Source organism: Alligator mississippiensis, chromosome 13 (genome assembly GCF_030867095.1).
Source record: "Alligator mississippiensis isolate rAllMis1 chromosome 13, rAllMis1, whole genome shotgun sequence".
NCBI classification, from domain to species: Eukaryota; Metazoa; Chordata; order Crocodylia; family Alligatoridae; genus Alligator; species Alligator mississippiensis.
The window spans coordinates 47,619,811-47,643,055 of NC_081836.1; the positions used below are offsets into that span (position 1 = coordinate 47,619,811).

The 23,245-nt window shown below is 45.7% G+C and overlaps 1 protein-coding gene across 1 annotated transcript; it reads left to right on the top strand.

Annotated features, from left to right (window-relative positions):
* The first annotated feature begins 3,467 nt into the window (after positions 1–3,467).
* On the top strand, positions 3,468–18,394 carry NPTX2 (neuronal pentraxin 2). Its single transcript, XM_006265291.4, has 5 exons — positions 3,468–3,937; positions 5,144–5,360; positions 10,769–11,013; positions 13,063–13,242; positions 16,692–18,394. Exons 1-5 carry the CDS (start codon positions 3,518–3,520, stop codon positions 16,917–16,919), a joined length of 1,290 nt encoding a protein of 429 aa, XP_006265353.2. The 5' UTR covers positions 3,468–3,517; the 3' UTR covers positions 16,920–18,394.
* The last annotated feature ends 4,851 nt before the right edge of the window (positions 18,395–23,245 follow it).

Genomic DNA, 23,245 nt, shown 5'->3' on the forward strand with positions numbered 1-23,245 from the left:
GGACTGGGTTTAATCTCCTCACCCCTCAGCCCCAAGCACAGTCCGGCCCAACACCCACCAGATAGAGCCCAGTGCAACCTCGGCCCCAGCCCGCAGTGGCAGCCACCCCACCCTGCATAGATCTGGGGGAACACGCACCCCATGCCTTCCTCGGCTGCTCGTATGCACGGGGCATTATCAGCTGCATTATTGGCTACATCAGGCTGATTTCTGATACAGTCAATTTTCTTTATATTGGTGCCGATCTGATACCAAACCAATGTATTGGTGCGCCTCTAGTTGCTATATCTTACATGGTGCTCCTCACCCCAGTTTCTAATGCCCTGATCATCAGAGGTACTTGGGCACCTAAGTCCTATTGATAACTGGGAGTTACATACTTAAAACAGGAGGTAAGTATTTAAGGGCATGTGTACACTGAAGCAGCAGTGTGCTTGGCTGGGATGCCCTTAGCCCACTCTGCCCTGCTTACCTGTACCTACTGACATGCTCCAAACCTAGAGGTATTCACCATGTCTGTATCCAATTATTCTTCCTAGGGAGAACTTGGATTGAAATCAATGGGAATACTGTTGTGGAGCTTTGGCAGGACCAGCTGTTTAGCTGAAATTCCTAGCCTTTTGCAAACCAGATACATTTGCTCTTTCCCTTCTGAAATTTCAAATATGCAGCTATCTGTTCCAATTCAAAGAGCAAATACTGTGCACAGTATGCATCTGCCAGGCTATATAAGCAAACTCCATCACACTGGAGGATAGATCGTGTATAAGATAAAAAGGACGTAAATGTGTACGCCTCTACTCCCTACCATGATAAACTTTCTGATGCATGCAATGTCATTTCTATTTTAAGGTATACATAGCTAGCCAGTTTAGCACAAAAAAAGGGATACTAATTTAAAAAGCTTGTATTCAAACTGTAGTATTCAGTGATGGTTTTTGTGTCTGATCCTGTGCTTTGGAAGTTAATGGGAGTTTTAGCATTAATTTCAGTGGGAGCAGGACTGGATCATGGCATGCAACACTGTGCCTTGATACAGCTATTTGAAAATCAAATTAAATGTTGGATGATACATTCAGATAAAATCTGAGCGTTTCAGTATTGGATAAGCATTCATTGGAGATACTATTAGAATGTAATATTCACATACTAGGGAAGCATTTAATAATGTATTGTATTTGAGACACTCCTTTGATTGTTTGAATCATATTTTATGTGTCATTTCCCACAGAAATGTGGATTTTTAAACACTTTTTTTAAAAACAATTTTCATGGAGCTGCTTACCCTTTTAAGAGGGAACGGAGAGTTCATTTATCCTAACTGGACTTGATAGACGATATCTTGCTGTTACAAAAAAAACAGACTGCAGTTGAGAAAGGAGGGAGCAAAAATCAGTAGGAGGGAACTGAGAGAAACAGTGGTCTGGGAGAACAGATGGAGCAGGCAAGGTGAGCTGGGAACAAGAGGATTGATTCCAGAGAGGTTGTGATAGAAAGAGCTCATCAGGGACTGAAGTTTTGCAGGTGAAGAGGTCTGGGGGTAGAGCACTCTAGGGAAACCCTTAGACGCTGAGGGAAGGGCAGCAGGAGAAGTGTTGCAAAGATGAGGCGAGGTGGCTCGGGAACATGGGCAGAGCCCTTGAAAGTGTCTTGGCAACTCTCAAGTGGATGATGTGGAGTGACGTCTTGGGACTGTACGTCCACCTGTCTTATTTTGAGACGTCTGATGATGACCGCCTTGGAGCTACTCAATTGTTCCTGGAAGCCCAGTTTGAACTGGACTCTGAGAGGAACAATGTTCCCTCCCTGGGTCAGGAGCACCAGCCTGATTTATGGGGGAAAGTTGGGGAATAGAGTTGTCTCTGGAGACTGTCAGGGAAACATGACTGTACTGCTGCAGAAGGAAGGCTGTGAGGGGGTGAGCCTTATTACCAGATCATTGCCTCCTATTTAACTGCACAGGAGATACTTAGTTGGCTGACTCAGAAATGATTCAACTTGATCTCACTAAATCATGAAAGAATTAAACATGACCTGTATCACTAGGATGTCATTATGAACCACCGTCCTTTCACATCACAGAATTTGTATCATAAGCAGGATTATTATTTTTTATTTTGTTCCTGGAGTTCAATCAGTACATGCGATTTGATAGCCTCATACTTTCACTTATTTTACTGCAGTTCTTTCCCAAAATAAACATTTATTTGCTAGCTCTGAAGTACAAATGACAAATGTATATATACTGGCATTAGAGGTAACAAGATTAGTAGCTCTCGAACAGCATTGCTTAAAAAGCAGGGATAAATTAAGTGTGGAGCAGGTCTAATGCACTGCAGTGGCGGTGAGTGCTGCATCCTCGTGGAGGTGATAATACAAAACTACCTGAAATGGCAAAAGAACGTCCTGCTCTGGGAACACGGGACTGGGAGCGACCTCCTGGGCCACAGCCCTGTGCCCTGACACGGCAGGGAGCCATGCGCCTGATCTGTCACAAGCTTTTCAAGCTGCCTTCTTAAAATAACGGGCATTTTGGCTCCTTCTTCCTTTTCCAACTTCACGTTGCCATGTTAAACAAGACAAGGCTGTTTTAGGGTATGTTGAGCCTGGCACCCCTCGGGAAGAAATAAGCCCCGCCGGCTCATTTTGGAGTGGGATATCGGTCACCAGCTGAGCGGGAGCTGGTGGGTTTAGTTCCCCGGGTGCCGCAGGGAGACGGTCCGGTCTCCCTTTACCTGGTTCTTCCTGGTTCTGACCGTTCCAGCGCCCCGTCCCGGCTCCAGCTTGAAGTCATCTTTCGTGAAGACGGACGCGCAGAGCCGCGCACGGTGCCACGGGGCCATTTCACTTCCTCGCGGGCGACCACCTAGACAGGACGCGTTCTTCCACCCCACCTGCCACGAAAGACCCCTTGGTGTTTGCATGCTCACGCTGGCAGGGTTCGTCCTGACCCGGGTTGAAGAGGTGACAACGCTGCCCTGCACCTCTCGATGCCCCGCCTGACACATCTGACTGAATTCACCACCCGGCCTGGAAAGACTGAGCGGAAAAGAGGACAACGCGGGACGTGGGGGCAGGCGAGGCAGGTTGTGGAAGGTGGAGGGTGTCAGCCTCAGCCGGGAAGCCCTGACCTGGCAGCGGGCAGGTGAAGACAAGGGGGCAGAGGGGAGGCCCTGGAGACCAGAAGGGTGGAAATCCTCAACCTCAAGGGACCCCCAGGACCCTGTGACGTGCCGTGACGTCCATCCCGCCCCCCGACGCGGGCGCCCACGTGTCGCCAAGAAGCCTTCGCGCGCCCGGCCCCGCCCCCCTTTCCCGCCTCGCCCACGACCCGAGCGACCAATGGGAAGCGCCCCCCTCCCGGGCGCCTTGTGCCGTCAGCGGGCGCCGCAGCCAATCCGCGCGCGCCAGCCGCCGCGCCCCCCTCCCTGCCAGCCCTGCCTTTAAGAGCACGCGGCCGGCCGGGCGCGGGAGTCGGGGCGGTGCGAGCGCGGGTGCGGGTGCGGGTGCCGCCGGGATGCTGCCCCTGCTGGCCGGGCTCGTGCTGTCCGCCGCGGGCTGGGGCCGGGGCTGGGGCCGGGACGGCGACCCGGGCAGCCGCTTCGTGTGCACGTCGCTGCCGGCGGACGCGGGCTGCCCGTTCCCCCCCGGTCCCGGGCCGGGCGCGCTGGCGGCGGCCGAGGAGGAGCTGAAGGCCACGGTGCTGCAGCTGCGGGAGACCGTCGTGCAGCAGAAGGAGACGATCGGCAGCCAGCGCGACGCCATCCGCGAGCTGACGGCCAAGCTGAGCCGCTGCGAGAGCGGCCCCGACGGCTGGAGGAAGGAGCTGGCCAAGGGCAAGGACACCATGGGCGACCTGCCTCGCGACCCCGCGCACATCATCGACCAGCTGAGCCGCACCATGCAGGCGCTCAAGGACCGGCTGGAGAGCCTGGAGGTAGGCGGGCGGGGGACGCGGAGCTGCCCGAGGTGCTGCAGCCGCCGCCGCGGCCTGAGCTCCTCCCTTGCGGGATGGACGGTACGAGGGGAAGCCCCTGTCCTCCTCCTCCCCATGTCCCCGCACCCCTGCTGGCCGGGGCAGGTGCCCGCCAGGCTGCGCAGCCCTGCGCTGGGCTCCCGGGGCGCACACGAGTTGTCCTGCTGCTCCTAGAGGTGACAAGATGCTTTAGGTCCAGCAGGACGGCTGTTAAAGCCAAACCAAAGGGGGGAATGGACACAAAGTCAGTCGTGAGCGAGAGTGACTATCCACGGGAGCCTTTGCTTTCCAACCGCTCTGGCCCAGTCTCCCCATTGGGTTGTCCTTGTTGGGTGGAAAGTTTCTTGGGAGAGCTCTGCACGTGTCCCCCACACGCGGCGCTGATGTTCGGGACGATTCCCAAAAGAGCTTTAAAAGATGTATTACAAGTTTCTATCCACTTATCTCCTGCTGACTAGTCTCAGAAAAGGACGGTTTCTTTTCCCATTCAGCGCTTGCATTCTTTTTAGTAATGCCGCTGTCATTTGAGGCATCCCCTGACGGCGCTGTGTCCTTGTGGGAAAGGAAACAACCCAGCCAAAAAGACTGAAAATAGAACTTTTAAGCCCAGCCTGGAGTATCTAGTGTTCTGGCAAACACGGCAATTTGGGATAAAGATTCTCTTTTCACAAGTTAAGCAAATAATTCACAGTGAATGTCTCTTAATGCTGATCTGTTGAAATATCTGATGGCTTGTTTTCTCCAACCAGTTACAATATCCAACAATTTTATACATGATTGCTTTGTCTGCTTTAAAAATAGATCAGCCTTTTTCGGAATTATTTAGACTCTTTACATTTATTTGGTCTGCTAATGTGCCTGATTTTGCCTTAACTGATTTAATCAATGGTTTGAAAATGTGTAACATGTACTCACTCCCTTTATCAAAGAATCTTTCTTAACTGTATGGATGCTCAGTGAAACAAGAGAAGCCTTTAAGTCTTGAGCCTAGCTTTGTTAGTCTGAGGAAAGCTTTGAACAAATCAAATGTTAAAAACCAATGTCTGTTACACTGGCAAGAGAATTGAGTGCGGTTGCTTTTGTCCTTCGTGGTCATGAGCATGCCCACGTGTCACAATTTCTGTTTTTTAAAAGTAGCATAACATCTTTTTTTTGTTTTCCCTAAAGCACCAACTCCGAGCCAATGTGTCATATGCAGCCCTGCCTCACGAGCTTCGAGAGATGCTTCAGAGGAGGCTTGGAGATCTAGAGCGCCAGCTTTTAAGCAAAGTGGCCGAACTTGAAGATGAGAAATCCCTACTTCATAACGAGACTTCAGCCCATCGGCAGAAGACAGAGACAGCCCTGAATGCTTTGCTAGAAAGAGTTTCTGAATTGGAGAAAGGTAACTTGGGAAGAGAATTTAAACCTTTCCCATCTGCTGCTGTTTTAATCTCCCCCCTCCCCCCACTCCTACTGCAATAGTGTATAATTGTGCATCTTGAGAGAAGGAGAGTGGTCTGGGGTTAAGGTGCCTGTGATAATAGATCTCATAATAGATCTCACAGGCTTCCTGCTTAACAAATTACTTTGCCTTGGACTATTCATCTTTAACCAGAGGAACTATGCTATGGGTATGGAAGATTAATATCCCCAGGTCTGATGGGTGCTAAGAAATAGAGTTGAGAATGGCTATGTAACTGTTTCGGTAGGGGAGAAAAGACATGACAGTTAAGCACCCTTAACACCTTGTTATTTGTACTGGAGATTATATGAGCTAATATAGGTAGTAAACAAAATTACCTTTCGAGCGTGGGCTGCCGCATGTAGCATCACCACCTAGATCTGCAGCCCTTTATTTTGCTTTACACACTGTTTTGGGGGATGCATCACTGAGGGGACTAGCAACTTGCTTTTCATAATTGGTGAATATTGCATTTGAGATTCAACAGACCTTGGAGCTTGTGTCCTATCTCAAATGTGCAACCTTTGGATTTTACAGTGGATTACACATGGTGCCACTGGGGGGACACTCTTAATCCTGATCATTTAATCAGATACTTAGATTAATCATTACTGAGAAACTGCATGCCTGAATAGAATCAATTTATTCAAATTGCAAATGCACATGAAAATGAATTACCAAATGATACTGCCTGCATGCATGATATCCCTATAGAGAGGATTGCAGATAATTAAGATTGTCTGTTAAATAATATTTATAGGAATACTGGGTTTGGACAGTGACTTGACAGAATGAATAGGCTGTTTACTTAAAAGCAAATTTAATGGGTAAGCTTTCAAAATGGTCCAAACATGCCCACCTCATGAATTTTAAAGTACAGCCTAGTGGATCCATTTGTACAAATGTAACATTTTCACCTAGGAAAAGAAAAAAACTGCTTTCTAATCACTTGCTCACTTAACATTTTTTCACTGCCTGAACTGCAGTGAGACTTTCTGGTGATTTGCAATAAGCTTGGAACAATGAGCTTCTTCGAATTAACAATTTTCTTTTTTAGTATTCTGTTAATGAAGAGTACACCTATAAAAGTGCCTTAAATTGCAAGCCCGCTGTCTGTAATATTGGACTTGCAGTCATGTATCCCCATACGACATGAGTCATGTCACTAGGTTTTCAGAGGAGATCAAAAAGAGTACAATAATCAGAGCATATAATCTTTTACCTGGTTAGAGACAGCCAAGTGAGCTTCCCAAGTGCTACTCTTCAAAGGAAGTAATGTCTTTGGGGCCAGGAATGGGAGCCCTGGCTGTATGTTGCATACCTCCTTCTGTGACCACTTAGATGTTCTGCACGGTGCTTTGGTTTCGGAGTGGGAGATAGTACTTGTAATGTCTAATGCTTGGAGGTGGGTGTAAGGCTCTTTGCTGGAGAAGCATTATGACATCTTCTGATAAAAGTAGCACTGGTTTTGTGCCTGTTTTATTTCAACTGCTGCTCCGTTTGTAATCTCTTTCTGGGCAATATCCTGTCAGCCAGAAAATGTGGTAACCTTAATCTTGCTGTGTGGCTTTCTCACTGGAAAGGGAAAAAAGCAATCTCTTGTACAGTATGCTGTGAGACTGTGGAAGAGATCTGTGGCAGGCCTTTGAGATGTATATAGTGTTGTAAAGAAAAAAACAACACATGGAGATGTGACAGCAGATTGTGGGTGTGGTAAGAGGTCCTGAAGTTTATAATCTTCAGGATGCCCAATCTTGCATGTCAGTTGTTTTCTTTACAACAATGTGTGTGGGCGTTCCAGTAAGAGGGAGGATTGTCTTGTGACTCATACACTTGCCTGGACCTCTGCCATAGACTTACTTTGTTTCCTTGCTACCTTGTTTGCTATCTCTGCATCTCTGTTCTCCAGCTATAAATTGGGATGATAATATTCCTCTCCCTGGCTTGCCTAGTTAGACTACAAACCCTGTGGGGCGAGGACTGGCTTTTGCCATGTGCATGAGCATTGCCTAACTGCAAAGGGGTTCATTCTCCAAATGAGGAGAGCAAGGTCAAAGCATAAGATAAATACTTTTTCTCTTTATATACTGCTTTCCTTCCTCAAACTTATTATTGAGGGATGGAGCTACCTTCTCCTTCCCAAACTGCCACAGTAATAATGAAGCTCCTTATTACAGTCAGGGCTGGTAACATCATTTATTATCAAGTTGGAGGAAGACTTCTCAGTAGAAGACCCCATTTGTAATTTGCCTAGGGCAAATCTTGAACCAGTTGGGTTGAAAATCTTCAATGTACATGTTTAACCTCAAACTATCTTTTATTTTTTTAAATTCTAGTTTAAACATTTCAGCAACTTCCAAGAACAGGGGGGAAATGTATTGTTTTGCCCATGTTAAAACTTATGGCAGCCTTTTTTGAACTGCTCTAATGCGTCCATCCTTTGAAGAAACTAGGTGATATTTGGTAGGGGATGGTCTTTGGTGGAGTTTGTGACTGCTGCCATTGCTATGAATATGTACCTTAATTTTGTCAAGATTTGAGCCTTAGAACAATTACAGCTTGCACCTGTTCAGTAGTGACTCCTTCAATTTTAGCTCTTAAGTTTCTGAAATTGCTCTATCCCCTTGCAGCTCCTAGCCCAGGCAGCACTATACCTGCTCTAGTGCATAGAGCACCCGCACATGTTCCAGCCTAGGGCAAATGCTGGACAGGCCAGATGATGATACTCAAGGTCAGGTTAGACTTGCCAGTGGAGCTGAGACCTCCCTGCTCTTGTCAGTTAGATTTGTTAAACTACCCTCTCATCTTCTTGAATGCAGAGGAGGGAAAGAAAGAAATTTGTTAGGACAAAGGAGTCTGAGACTGGGACTAAAGGGAGTGAAAAGCAAATCTAATTAGGACTGTCAGGGTAAAGAGATGGGAGTGGAAGCTCAGAGGCCTTGGAGAAAGGAATTGGTTGGGCAAGGAGACTGGGATCTGGTTGTGGGGAGGAGGAGATTAAGACTTGAATACTTAGGTTGGAGGAGAAGGCTAGGTTTCGGTGGTTGGGTAGAGAAGCTGGGACTGGGGTAAGAAATCTAAGTCATGGAGAAGGCCTGGATGGATGAGGAGAACAGGCCTGAGACAAGGAGTCGTGGATGGGGAAGAGACAGGGTTAGGGAAGGGCAGGAAGGTCAAGCTTGCAGAGGGCATGAGAATAAGTCTGTGCTCACCGGAGTCCACACACATGGCCTCCTCTAAAGCCTGGAATGGAGACTGAGATTCCTGAGCCCCACTATTGCTGGTTACGTGAGACTCGGTGGCAGGATGTGTCTCTTCCCTTTCCAGTGCTGGCCCACATTGAGCACCAACCTATGACTGCAATCAGTTATTCTACTAGGTCAAATGCCACTGGCCTGTGCAGTTGATGTAAATGTTCCAACAAGGCTGATAAACCACATGAGGTGTCCATGTGGTGCTGGACAGTGGAATTTCTTTGCTCGGACTTTTGCACACTCACAACTCTCCTCTCTCCTCCTCCCTCCCTCTTTGAGAAAGCAATATTAAGAGAACATTAATAATGTTTTCAAAGTCAGGCTCTCACTAGTTAAGAAGTGCCAGAACTAGGAGTCTGTGCAATATTACTTCAGTCTCCATTATACATAAATAGTATGATATAGTTTTTAATTACATAATCAGATATTATTCCCCCCCTCCCTCCCCAGAGCCCTGCCTCATCCAGTGAACAGGATAGCCCTCATAGGAATTAATCAAGGTTGCATGGTAAAGGACTTTTGCCTCATTTGCTGTAGAAGTGGCAGGTGTCTAAAGAATGAGACAGGATCACAGGAACAGAAAGGATGATCTTTTGCATAAGGCTACACTAGAGAAACATATTCTGCATCTGTGCTGATAGTCACACAACCTAATCTGGACTTTGTTATGGGTGCGTGGCATACGTGTGTGTTCATTGCTGAGTGTCCCAGCTTGAGATCCTAGCATCTGATCTGTAGAAGTTGTAGATATACATAGCAGCAGTCAAAATTATTAGGAGTTGTATTTTGAGCATAAAACATAATGGTAAGTACTACAGCTTCCTGAAAATGTTTTGATTGGAGCAGTTTTATCAAACAAGCTGGTTTCATCATCATCATCATTTTGTGGGAACGTGTTGATTTTTATTTTGGACCAAACTTCCTGGAAAAAGTAAAAAATGCTTGCTTTTCATTTTAATTTTACATTTTTGTTTTGAACCATATTAAATATAATGTTTGGACCATTCATTCTGGTAATATCAAAACAACAGAAAAAGGACTTTTGAATGGTTTTTGTTTACTCTCTTTCCCTTGTGCCCACCTCTGCCCCCCAGAAAACTTTGGAGCTTCATCTTTTCTCGTTTGGAGTTGCTTTATTTCTTTGTATCAATTTTTCCACTACATGGAAATCAGTTCTACTAATCTCTGTGAAAACTTGTGTTTTAGTTATTTCAAAACGGACATTCAGAATTAGTGGCTACTTTTCATTTTCATCCCCAGGCTTCATCTTCTCACCTGTAAATGAAGCAAATCTGTCTCATGCGTGTACTGTGAAGATGAACTAATGTTTGTGAATCATTTGGATACCATAGTAATGAGCACCACAGAAAAGTCCCTGAGGGGAAAAAATAATTCTGTCTTCAGAATAGCCTTTAGAGTAGTGTGCACTTAAGAAGCCTTGGGCTACGCATTGAACAGTGAAGAGAAAAAAAATATTGAATAGTTTCTCATTAATTGAACACCATCCACTCTTTGCACTGAATGAGGCTAGGTGCATTTTACAGGAAAACAGCATGTGATCATGTAATTAGTTTGTATCCATATGCATATACATAGGAAATGCCAAAATTAAGGTTTTCAAGTTTTGAGGTTTGACTTTGGCCTCTCCTACATGTGACATAAGTTCTGCAATTAGCTCGTTAATCGTGCAATAAATTTAGACTGGCCACATGTGCAAAGTAAGGCTGACCAAAGTACAAAGTAATTATCACACAATTGACTGGTTAATTAGGCAATAAATTTAGACCAGCTACACATACAAAGTAATTATCACATGATTAAAAATGACTGTCCAGCTATAAAAAGAGCCAACCCGTTATAAATGTAGTGCTTGAAAATGTGTAACAACTCTGTAGCTGGTTTCTATCCAGCTTTAATTTGAACACGTAGCAGGGCCCTTTTACATCATCAGTTTGCACTTCTGTGCATTCATTCTTTAAATTGGGCAAACCTAGAAAATGATTATTGTTATTTGCAGGATTTAAGATTTTCTCACTGTCTGAATCTGAAATTATCACCCATATAAAGGCTTTTCTTTTCTCAATGTAACTCTAGGTAACAGTGCATTTAAATCACCTGATGAATTCAAAGTCTCCCTTCCTCTCCGTACAAATTATTTATATGGGAAGATCAAGAAGACTCTGCCGGAGCTGTATGCCTTCACCGTGTGCTTGTGGCTGAGGTCAAGTGCTTCCCCTGGGATTGGAACACCTTTCTCCTATGCTGTCCCTGGGCAGGCAAATGAAATAGTGCTGATCGAGTGGGGGAACAACCCAATCGAATTGCTAATTAACGACAAGGTGAGAACTAACTCCTTTCTAGAATATGCAGCTGAAGTAAAAGGCAATATTGGTGGTCTTGTGAGGCCCAATTCTGCCCTGTTCATCTCTAATAATTTTGCTATTAACTTGAAAGGGAGAAGGATCGTGATGTAGAGTCTGTAAGAAAGGGAAAACAAAAATAAGCCAAAAAACCTGCTCTGGCACTTTTGTGGAAGGGTTTTGAAGAAGCAGGTGAAGTATGGATTTCTACTTGAGAACAGCAGTGTGGGATAGCTATATATGCATTCACCTTTTGCTTGCACACTGAAATTGCAAACTGATTTTAAATTTATTGGGTTTGTCTGCTCTTGGTTGGACCAGTGTGAAGTAATTTCTTTGAAGACCTGCTGATGCAAAACCCATAAGCAGGATCAAACTAATTCCTACCAAGTTAATAGGAGTTAAGTACATCACAGAGATGGCCAAACTGACTTGTGAGCTGCATACAGTGCTTTGTTAGTTTAAATGTGGCTTCTGTGGGCAGCCATTTAATGATAACATTATTATTTGAATTGGGTGTGTAGATCATTGACTTTGGGTATAGTGTGTCTTGAAGATTGTGTCCCGCAGCTCTTTGCTGGGCCAAGATTTTGGTTTGCAGCTGGAAGTTTGCCACCCTTGCTAAACCAGACTGAATCTATTCTCTGATTTAGTTTTATGCCAAAGAAAGATTTTCATGTCTAAATCTTAAATGAAGAAAAAATAGTAACAAAGAACATGTTGAACTTTCCTGGCTGCTGCCTTTGTCTACACAGTGTTTCACTGAACACCTGTTGAGGTGTTTGGCGTGCTGCAACATGAGACCTGTGAAAAGAGCAGAAATGTTAAAACCCAACATGTAAAAATAATACTTAAAAAAGGAAACCAAAAACATGCCCCCAGAGCTTTTATGTTAAGTATTCTTTACATCCTTCTTTTTACCCAGTTGGGATAATGGTCCAATGAAAATTGCCTAAGCCTCAGGCGATCTTATTTGGCCAAAAATCTAGATTTTTGGCCAAATAAGTAAAGAATCTGGCTGAAGTAAATGCATCATAATGTGGCATGCACTGTACCTTGTTTTCCTTACTTTGATAGTCTCATAAACACCTAATCCCTGGGAGTGTAGTACTAGGGTTGCTAGGAGACCTACAGTGCAATTCATTTGGTTCCTAATCTTGCAGAAGTTCTGGAAATATTAATAAAATATCATGTTAAAGGTTTGCATGGGGTTTTTTTGTTTGTTTTGTTGGGTTGGGGGGGGGGAGAGTTGAATCTTTGAACTTGCTTATCCTAAACTGTAAAGATTTCTCTCATTTGTTGGCACTTTATAGCCTGCTGTGTTAACTGCTTGTGTGAGGTTAGACGCTCTGCAGTGTGGAGCGCCAAGGGATATGTCTGTGCTAAGACATATGATGCAAAGTCTGAATCTTGCATTGGCTTCAGTTGGTTTTGGAGCATGTTCCTAAAGGAACCGAATCCTGCTTCCCTTTGAGGTCCGTGGTAAAGCTCCCATGGATTTCTGTGGGCATAGGAGGATTTCCTCTGCAAATCAAATGCAGCTGTGTTTTCTATGAAAAAGCACAGGCCAGCTCCAGGACTGATAATGGACAAGCATAGCATGAACATTGGGTGGAAGGGTAGGGCAACGTATTGAGGGTTTTAAACAACAACAGAGAAGCTACAGATTAACGTCCAGCATCAGCGAGAGTGATAATTGTCTAGATCCCAGTACCTTTCATGTAATTGTTTTATTCCAGACACCCATTGTCTTCTTCCCCCACAACTTCCCTCCTCTTAGCCTGTTGAATATTCCTCCACCCATCCTTTTTCGAGAATATTCTGTCCTTTGAAGCCACTAAGACTAAAGCTGGGATAATTAGGGATGATTTTTTTGTTAATGTTTTGGTAAAAATGAATGCTTGTCTTGCATGGGGTTGAAAAACTGAGGGCATTAAAATAGAAATGAAACCTTGGCCCGTGGAAAAATGTCCACACAGAGTAGCCAGACCCAGGTCTTTGGCATTCATTGCTGTTGTCTACATACAGGTAGCTCAACTCCCTCTGTTCATTAGTGATGGAAAATGGCATCATATCTGCGTCACGTGGACGACAAGAGATGGAATGTGGGAGGCTTTTCAGGATGGAGAGAAGCTTGGCACTGGGGAAAATTTAGCCCCTTGGCACCCAATTAAACCAGGAGGTGTTCTGATCCTGGGTCAGGAGCAGGTAAGTGACCTGGTTCTTTGCTAGGGTAAAGATGGCTGAATTCCTCTCCCTCTCTCAAAGGACAACAGTTAAAGAAAGCTAAAGTTCCCAAATACAAACTGAATTCGGAATGTGTAGGAAAAGGATTTGTAAAACAGAATATCCCATTTCTGCATGTGCAGTAGCTGAGAAATGCTCTACACGCAATATCCTATTTTCTTGCTTACAACATACACCCCTTTCTGCCCAAAAATCAGCTGCTGGAAATTGGGGGGGTGTGTAAGTGAGGAAATTTGATAAGCAAACTTTTGCAGCGTAAGCCTCTGAAGAGGTAGGAGGAGCAAAAGTAACACTGTACATGCTTCACGGGGCATGCTGGGCTCTCTTGCTGCTGCTTTTGGGTTACTTACTGCCACTCACCAGTATGTTCAAGGAAAGATTTTTTCATTCTGCCTTTCAGAACCAAGGTGGTTATCTTATCTGGAGACATATTGTAAGTGAGAAAATGCAGTATATTTAGTATTAAACATGCTATGCTTCACTTGCACTAATATTCATTATACGGTAATTAAGAACTCTGTTGTTCTCCGTCTTACCTTGATGCATGAAGCACTAGTTTGTTACCTTTTGCCCTTGGTCTGACTAATACATTGAATCCAGTCCTTTGAAATAGATTGTTATTAGCTAGGTGGTCATTAAAATTAAGGGAAAGGCCTGGATCAACTGAGCCAGTTTGAATGCAGCTGAACACGGTGGTAGAGAGCGGTCTGAGCAGGTCAGGTGTAGCTGACGTGGCAACAGTTATCATCTTGAAGCCAAACTAAATATTCTCCTTTCAAGGGAAGGAGTGAATGCAGGATGCCCCTTTCTTTTTCATAACGACCAAGGGAGTACCAGACACGGAGGGGATGTGATGGAGAGGCCTGTTGGTATAACCAGTCCTATCTCGGAGGTGAACCCCTGGAGGCTGTAGGACACATGGCATCTCTTCAAAGATGCAGTATAGGCCACTCTTTTACAAAGGAAAAAAAAGGTTCTCCATTTGTACTCTTATTCGTTACATGAGCCATTCAGTTGGAAAACAGGCACAAAATGAGTTATGTAGCCAACTCCCTTACTGCAAATGTTGCTGTTTGTTTCACTATTAGTAGTGGCCTTTACAGACTATTCATAAGGCAAGGAAAATATGTAAAATTATTTGTAAGCTTCCTAGCAAAATAATGAGTAAACCAAGTGACTTCCGTCAGCCTACAAACTGGAAAAGTGAATCAGTCAATGAAGTTTAATTAAAGGATAATAAAGTGCAAGGACCATGCACTTTACCAATTTGATTTTTTTTTTTTCTTTTCAGTATTTGTAATTCAGGAAGAAAATTCTCAAGACATGGCATTATTGGCTAGATGTAGAAAATGCAAGCTGAATTTACACTGCAGTATGCCTGATTCAAAACTGGATTAGGCAGTGGGAAACGAATTTGGTCCTGGTTGCTGTTTCTAGTAGATGCTTATCCATGCCATAAACCTATTACAGCTGTGTAACAGAGAGCTTAGAGCTCCTGTTACCTTTAGTGAGAAACTGCAGCAGATGGAGCCCAGGCAGCTGAGCAGGGGTTGGCTGCAGGCAGAAAGGCAGGCTGTTCATCAGGCTCAATGAGAGCTCCTGTGGGTGGCTGGGAAGGAGGCAGGGCTTAAGGAGCATCTAAGCTCAGGGCCTGAGCCAGGGTGGGCAGTCAGGCCAGGCAGGCTGCAGAGGGAAGAGCTCCTGAGAATGAAGGCTGACAGCCAGGCTACTCTAGGGGAATACAGGTAGGATACTGCTGGTTTGTAGGGGAATAGGGCTCGGGTAGGGTGGAGTTTGGTCCAGCCAGGGAACTGAGGCTTTATGTGCAGATCCAATATGGAGTTTGTGTTATAGCCAGAGGACTTATGCTTTTGTTATAGCTTACACTAGTGCATTGGGTTGGGACCATCAGGGGTGGAGCAGGTCCCAATAGTGCCCGAGCAGGGTGGAGACAGTGCCACGGGGGACTGGTACCCGAGAAGGACAGACACTGGGGCCAAAGGCCCAGAGCCGAAGTCGGCAAGACAAAGTTTGGAACCAAGAAGCCAGGTCCAGTACAGTGGGCCTGGGCTAGAGTGCCCAGTGAGAGGAAAGGGGGGCAGAGCATGTGAAGACTAAATCCCCAAAAAGGGAGAGTGATTGAACAGCAACGTTTGTGAGGGTAGATTGGAGGCCACAGATCGTCCATAAGGCAAGAGGTGCCCTGGAGGCATGCACAGACCAGAAGGGCCCATGAAGTGCAAATGCAGGACTGGGACCAGCAGGATCTAAGAGGGAGGTGCTGATGGTCAGACAGATTAGAGTTTGCTCTAGGACCCTTGAGCAGCCTCCCTTTTAACATTCTTATAATTCCAACAAGGGCATGGCAGGAGAGGGAGGGGACCCTAGGGCTGAAGGAGAGCAGGAGACATGTGGTCACCAGGGGGCATCATGGCCGTCCCTAGGGCCCAGCACTTACTACAGTTTGGTAAATTCAGCAAACGTGATAGACTCTTCATGGTAGATGCTGCAATTCAGTGTGAAATGACTGCTGAAGCTCTGCTTTGATACTTTCATGCTGCCTGCTCATAATGCTTGGCTCTAACTGGTCCTGTCAGTTTTTTTATATGACATGCTTGTGTGGTGCAGCTTGGTCCCTTTATTCCTCCTGGACCACGCAAAAATGTTTGCGAGTGCAACTACATCCAAGCTAACAGAGTTAACCATTTGGTACAAGCACCCAAGACTCTTGCATGCAAAGCCAAGAGTCCTGTGTTCAAGTCCCTGCAAATGGGTGGTGCGGGGGTTTATTATATTTACTTAAAGTCTTCTGGATTGAACTCTTCAAAGCAGCCCACAGCTTCCTGGCACCACATTACCTGCTGTAAGACCCTCCAGATTCACAGGAAATGAGTTTAAATTAAAGTTGACAGGGAGAGAAGTATAGTGTTGCTTGCAGCACTTTACCTGCTCAGTGTTGTGCTCACGAGTCAGTAAAGGTTGGGGACCAGTGCTCTAAATGTGCACGGCTCTTAGAGTCCATAACATTTGGTCCTGTGCAAGAACTGAAACGGAGTTCTAGGTGAGCTAATTTTTATAAAGGCTGGCCTGTGCGTGACCAGCTTCGATAGATGAACATGCACAGATACCTAACATACAGGGAGGCCATTTGCTATGGGAAAGGATAGTTTCTGTTGCTCGCTTTGTGCTGTTACCACACCAGCTCTATGCTAGCTGTCTGTTTGACAGAGAAGTATTTGGTGAAAGCCCATTAGAAGTCTGAAATTCATAGTCATTTTCCCTTTTAGGATGAGTAGGTTTTTTCCCCCATTGCATTTTCTCACTGCCTGGTAGCGTGACTGGTGTCTTTAAGTGTAAAGGAGAAAATTACATGACCTGTTCAACTAATCCCAATTTTTGTATGCATAAAGGATACAGTTGGAGGAAGATTTGATGCGACTCAGGCCTTCGTTGGGGAGATGAGCCAGTTCAATATATGGGACAGGGTCTTAAAAGCAGAAGACATCGTGAATATTGCAAACTGCTCTATCAACATGCCTGGCAACATCATACCTTGGGTTGATAACAACGTTGATGTGTTTGGAGGTGCGACTAAGTGGCCTGTGGAGACATGTGAAGAGCGGCTGCTAGATTTATAGCTGCAATCATTTTTTTTTTTTTTTTCCATTCAAGTGCCCCGTTTTATTAGGACAATATTTTGTGACATCTGAAGCACTTCCTCTCCTCTCTCCCCAAGTCGTCCTCTCAAAGGAATTTCCTTTTAAAAAAGCAAACCCTGAGCAAACTGCCTGTGCACAGATAAAGCTGGTGGTTACTGGCATGGGTCCTGAGGATGAAAGAATGCACCTGGGGCTCGAGCAGCATTTGCCACCTTGGGCCATGATCCAAAGATGCCCATTGACTTCAACAGGCTTTGGATCAGGCCCTTGCTTGGTACATTGATCCTTCTGGGAGGAAAATCTTGTATGAATGTTGTCTACATCCACTGGAAGAATTGCCCCTTTGCCATGAAGCACAAACATTTTAATAATCTTAATGTAAACTTTGTAATGAATCTTTCCTCCCTGAACGTCTGCAACGCTTTTATAGCCATTTGAAAGAAATGAAGTGATCATTACACCATGGAGACCATGTCTTTAAAAAAACCACAGATAGTGGCTATTCTGTTGCTGTGGGCATTTCAAGGGTATCCTTTAACAGCTGAGAGAGATTAAAAGCCCCGTCTTGTGGTGAGACATAACATAAAGGAGGCACCTATGGGAGGATGCAAATGCTATCCCACTCCCAATTAGAAAGCGCTAGATCCTCAGCTGAAGTAAATCAGAAAAGCTCATTTGAAATCAATGGAGAAACATCAGTTTACGCCAGCTGAGGGTCTGACTCCATGACTGTATTTTTCTTTTCTTTTTTTTCCTAGACAGGATCCCAGCATTGATGGTTGAGTGACTACTTGTTTTCCCTGTCAGCTGATAAGCGTGTTGACTTTGTGGTTACTTGACTTGTAAACTTCTTTTCTCTCCTGTCCACCATTCTAGTCTGTGTATTTTCTTTCTAGCTATACAAACTGTTACTAAGTGAATTTGGGGGTTGTTTTGCTTTGAAAGGCCTTTATGAGCAAGTGCCAAAGTTCAGTTTCTGCTTGCTGAGAATCACTATACACATAATTTTTTCAAACACAAGTCTCTCTGACAAACACTTCTCTGTGTTATGATGGTCCTGTGTATTATGACAAATGTGTTGGTTTTTTCAATTCTTGTTAATTGTCAGAACTTCTGTAAGCATTGGGCTGACTTTAAAGTATTTTTATTACTGTTTTCTTTCAATACTTTGCAAGGAAAGATGTTGTTTTCTTGGCCTTGGTGACTGTCCAGTTTGTGGTTCGCAGACAGCAACATATTGTACCTGAAAAGAGTTAATACTTTTGTTATTCTAAAGAAAAAGGGGAAATTTATAAAGCTATATATCATTTTATTTTTCATATGTTTTGAATCATCAGGATCTTCTATAGTGACAGTTCCATTTGTAGCATAAAGTTGCATATTTACATTATGTAGTACGATGTTCTTAAAAATTCTTACAATGAAATTTTAATTAAAAATGCACTGTAAAATCACCTCTCTCTTTCCTTTGATACTTGCGTGAAAAATTGACCCTTTAACAGTGTTCTGGTTTTGATCCCTCTTTTCTAAGCTAGTGGTTCTCAACTGTGCTGCTGCTGCAGCCACCAGGTGAAATTGCTTTGCACACTTCATGCACAGCCAGATAAATGTACAGCAAGCAGCACCCCCTGGCCCATCAGCCCTTTCCTGTCTGCTTTCCATCCCCCTCCAACTCCTCCTGGAAATAGAGGTGTGTGGGGCATTTTAGGTGCACACCTCTGTTTCTGGGAGCAACATGGGGTGGGCCAGGAAGAGCTGCACCAGGACCAGGTGCTCCTGCCTGCTTTAGATTTATCTGGTATGTGCAGGAGGCATGCTAGATGGGGCAGGACCCTGACTGAAGAGCATGGAGGTAAACAAATGTTATGGAGGGGTGTCCTGAATCTAAACAGGTTGAGACCCACTGCTCTGTGCTTACATAAGCACTGCCCTGCGAAGGCCTGGTCTGCTGTCATTGTATTTACTCATCCCACAAGGCCTGTCTAAGAGCCAGGATCCTGCAGTGGCTTAATGTGTTTTTAACTGTGCACAGAGTGGTTGGATCCCCCGTGGGCCAGTATATGAGTGGTCTCTGATACGCGGGCCTAAGCAGCGGGAACTCCATCACTGTGGGATTGGGAGCCAAGGCAGTGTTTAGCTAACATCGGTTAAGTAAACCTGTCGCACTTCCTTCTGCCCTTCCTTCTCAGTGATGGCAAGTGACAGAATAAGGAGTAATGGGCTCAAATTGCAGCAAGGGAAGTTTAGGTTGGATATTAGGAAAAAACCTCTCTCACTAGGAGGGTTGTAAAGCACTGGAACAGGTTACCCAGAGAGGTTGTGGAATGTCCATCCTTGGAGGTTTTTTAAGACCCAGCTAAGAAAAACCTTGGCTGGGATGATATAGTTGGGGATGGTCCTGCTTTGAGCTGGCGGTTGGACTCGATGGCCTTCTGAGGTCCCTTCCAACCCTGACTTTCTAGGATTCTGTACCCCTGCTCTCATCCAGGGCTGCTGTCCCCACCACAGCTGGGGAATGGGAGAGCCTAGGGCCACAGGTAAGGGACTAGGGCAGGGCGGGCAAAGTCCAGCCCACAGGTCGATCCAGTCAGCAGTGGACTCCATTTCCCAGCAGCCCCTGCCCACATGGCTGGGGCTGGTTTTCATAGTGACCCCAGCTGCAGCTGCTCTATGATAGCATAAGGCTTGGGTTGCCATGGAGACTGGCCCCAGATGCACTGGCAGGACATGGGGCAGGGCAGGGCAGGGCAGGGAGCTGCTCCTGAGCTGCTGGGATCTTGCAGGGGCAGTTTGGTCTGGGGCCAGGGCAGAGCCACGATCTGCAACCTGCATGCTCAGGGTAGGGGCGTGCAGGCAGTAGGTCACAGCTGTGCCCTGTCCCCAGACCAAGCTGTCCCTGCTGCAAGATCCCAGCAGCTGCAGAGTAGCCCCCTGTTGCGTGCCCTGCCAGTGTGGCTGGGGCTGGTCTCCATGACAACCCCAGCCTTGCGCTAATCACAGCACAGCTGCAGCTGGGATCTCCAAGGAGACCGGCCCCAGCCATGCAGGCAGGGGCTGCTGGGAAATGGAGTCTGGCTGCCAGCTGGATCTGCCATTTTGCCCACCCCTGAACTAGAGGGAAGAAAAATAGCAAGTATTTTCCAGGGTAATGGACATCAGAGCAGCCTGCTTGTGGTTGTATCAGCCTCTGGGGGGGTGGGAGCAGCTGGCTGGTGCAGGGAAAGCCAGTGGCAGCACAGCAGTTTGAGCTCTTTAGATGCTGACTTTATTAGCTGTAGAGTTTGAGAGCTGGAGGGATTCCTGTGCTTGTATGCTGCAAAGTAAGCACAGGACCACAGCTGTGAGCCCTAGCTTTCAGCACCGCAGTGTCTTGGGAGCCTTTAGACCCAAGCAACACAATCAGAACCTCGGCTTCCCAGGGTTCCTCGGCAAGAGCTGCCAGCAACTCACTTGGGCTACATTGACACAATGCTATTAACCAGCCACCGTGCATAGGATTGTGTAGCCTTCTGTGCAAATTTCATACAAAACTGCACTGAAAACCACAGGCTCTGAGGGCAAGAGGTTTCATCCCCAATTCTAGACTCCACTTTGGAGCTGTGCACTGGTCTGGCAACACGAGGCGGATCTAAAACTATAGGGGCCCCTACACCCCTTCAGCTGGTGTACAGCCACTACTGCCATCTGGTCTTAAGAGTAAAGGGTGACTTGGGTAGCTCTCCTTGGCACTTAAGGTTCATAAGGAGCCTGCTTTAGATTAGAATAGATTTGTAAAACATGGCAGTAGACTGGGATAGATTGAGAACTCGCACAGTTTATTTAATACAAAAACAAAACAACAAAAAAGCCCAACCCTGTGGAGCAAATTACATTTTTCCATCTCCCTGGGGCAGGGTAGGATAGAAGAGGTGGAGCCATCACTGTCCCCCAGCCAACCTGGTCGTTGTTCAGGTCTGGTGTGCTCTACCCTCTTGCAGGAAACAGCCATCACCTCTCTCCAAGAGGAGCTGGACCAGCTGCAATGGCTGGAGCTCTGCTGCTGAACCTGCCTGGCAGTTCACTGAGCTGCAGCTCAGCCGCTGGAGTCTCTTCTTGGTTGAGGTAAGCAAAGAGTCTGGAGGCTTCAGTTTGTCTAAGCCAGTTTTTATTTAGGAAGTCCTTAAGCACATACTAGACTGTCTGCATGGTAGAAATCTCATTGACCTCAGCAGAAGGTTAAGCAGCTCCATCTGTGGGCAGAGGATTTCCAGGGGTTCAGAGACAATGGGGGAAGAAACCTCTTGTCCTCTGTTTTCCTTCTGCCTCTCCATGCTCACAGCTTACTTGCTTACAGGTGTGGGCACTCTCAGTTGACTTTAATGGGACCAAGCTGGGAAGAAGCCATTTAGAAAATCAGGCTTTTTCTTAATGCCTCTATTCTGTTTTGTACAATTTCTATCCTGCCCATGCAGAGCGGGGAGGGGTAGGATCTCTTCCTCCGTGCAGAAATCCCTGACTGAAATGCTGGCTTGCACCAAGAGTTGTCTAGACACTCAGGTGAGGGGACCTGGGGGACGAACTCATCCCTGGGAGAACCTGACTGCTGTGGATCTATACCAGGGTTGTATGTGTCTCGGTCTAAGATACACAGCTTGTCATCTGCTTTTTGACTGATTGCATAACTATAAGTGGTTCAATTTCATATAATGGCTCTTCAGCCAAGGCATAACTCTAAGCAGTGCATGATCCACTGAGAGTAGTTTGTGCTGGGTTATAGATTTTCCTTGCGTTAGTGCAATACTACCTTTTTTCATTAACAGGAAGAAGCAAGCGTATTTATTGCATTTTTTTTACCTTTGTTTTACATTAAAAGCAATGGAGGTTATTCTGCTGCTCCAGATTCCTGGGACTTGTACATATTTTATGTGCATACATAAGCAGATGGCAACACAGGAGTAAATATTACCATATCCCATCATCTTTACTGCTTATGGAGTGTGAAAGTGGCAAGATGCCCTTAGTTCTCAAAATGCTTTGAATGTATGGGAGTAGTGATTTATGGGAGTGAAGTGAGAGTGATGGCACTTGAAACGTGAGTAATGTGGATTTCTACTATATCTATTGCAGTTTAAAATGGACAAAGGTGTGACTTTCTGTGAACAAGAACCTAAATGCTAATGAGCTATCTTCTCTCACATAGCTGGGTTGTAAACTACCTAGTTTCTCCAGCTGAAGATTGTCTTGGGTTGAAATCATCATCATTAGGTTCCTACTCCCTTCCTGGGCCTGTTGTAAGGGGAATAGTAGAGACATGGGTGTGGCTGGGATGCTCCATTAGTTCCTGGCTGTGAAATAATCCCTTTGGGAACATATCCAACTGGTCTAACACATGCCAGGTTTAGGAGCAGCGTAGAACTAGCTATTAGATGAGAGAGCTGCAACTACGCCCTGCCTTTCTGAACTCATTTTTGGCTACTGCATTTGGCATCGGTCAGCACAGACCATGCAGGTCCAGCATTGGCTTGTTTATGGGGGATTTCACTGTAAATTCGTGGCCTAATCGGATGCACTTCTGTATTCAAAGCATGCAGCTGAATAGCCATACTGCCTTTTACATAGGCAGAGTGCACTCCAGAGGGCCCTGTCCACACAGTTTGCTGTGGACTGGAGCCTTGTTCCCCCACTTTAATGGGGGTGTGCCCCAGAAAGCTCTACTTCAGGTTTTTGTATGAAGCAGAGTAGTGGCTAGGGGCAACTTGGCTCCAGGGCAAAGGGTTGAGGAAAGTACGTGGACCTGCTCATTTCTGAGAGAGCTTAAATCACTTTTCCAGTCAGGACTCTCATATCCAGCACATGGATATCAAAGTCCTGTCTTAGTTGCACTAGCTTTGTTGGTAATCGTGGGGCAACTGCACTTGCACCTGTTGATCTGAGATTAGGAACATGGCTGTGGGAATAGCTGCCAGCCGAACTCTGCCCCAGACTAGAAACCTGCATCTGTTTGAAATCCACAGGAGCAAACTAAGAGCAGCTTTTGGCTCTAGATCTGGACTCATAGGCTAGGGACAGAAATTACACACACATCGGTATAAGTGATCGGAAACTGGTTCAAATCTGTAACACAACAGAAGTTCAGTGCACATAAGCCACTTTCAAAGTGGCCAGAACTGGTTTAAGATAAGCCTGGATGGATGTAGTGTTAGACTTAACTGATTTGGGTTAAATTGGTTTATTGAACTTCTGTCCCAGATCTCCCTCCAGATTCAAGTTAACTCACAGTCCCCCAGCATCCCAGGATGCTTTGTGTCTCCACTTGCAGGTTGGGT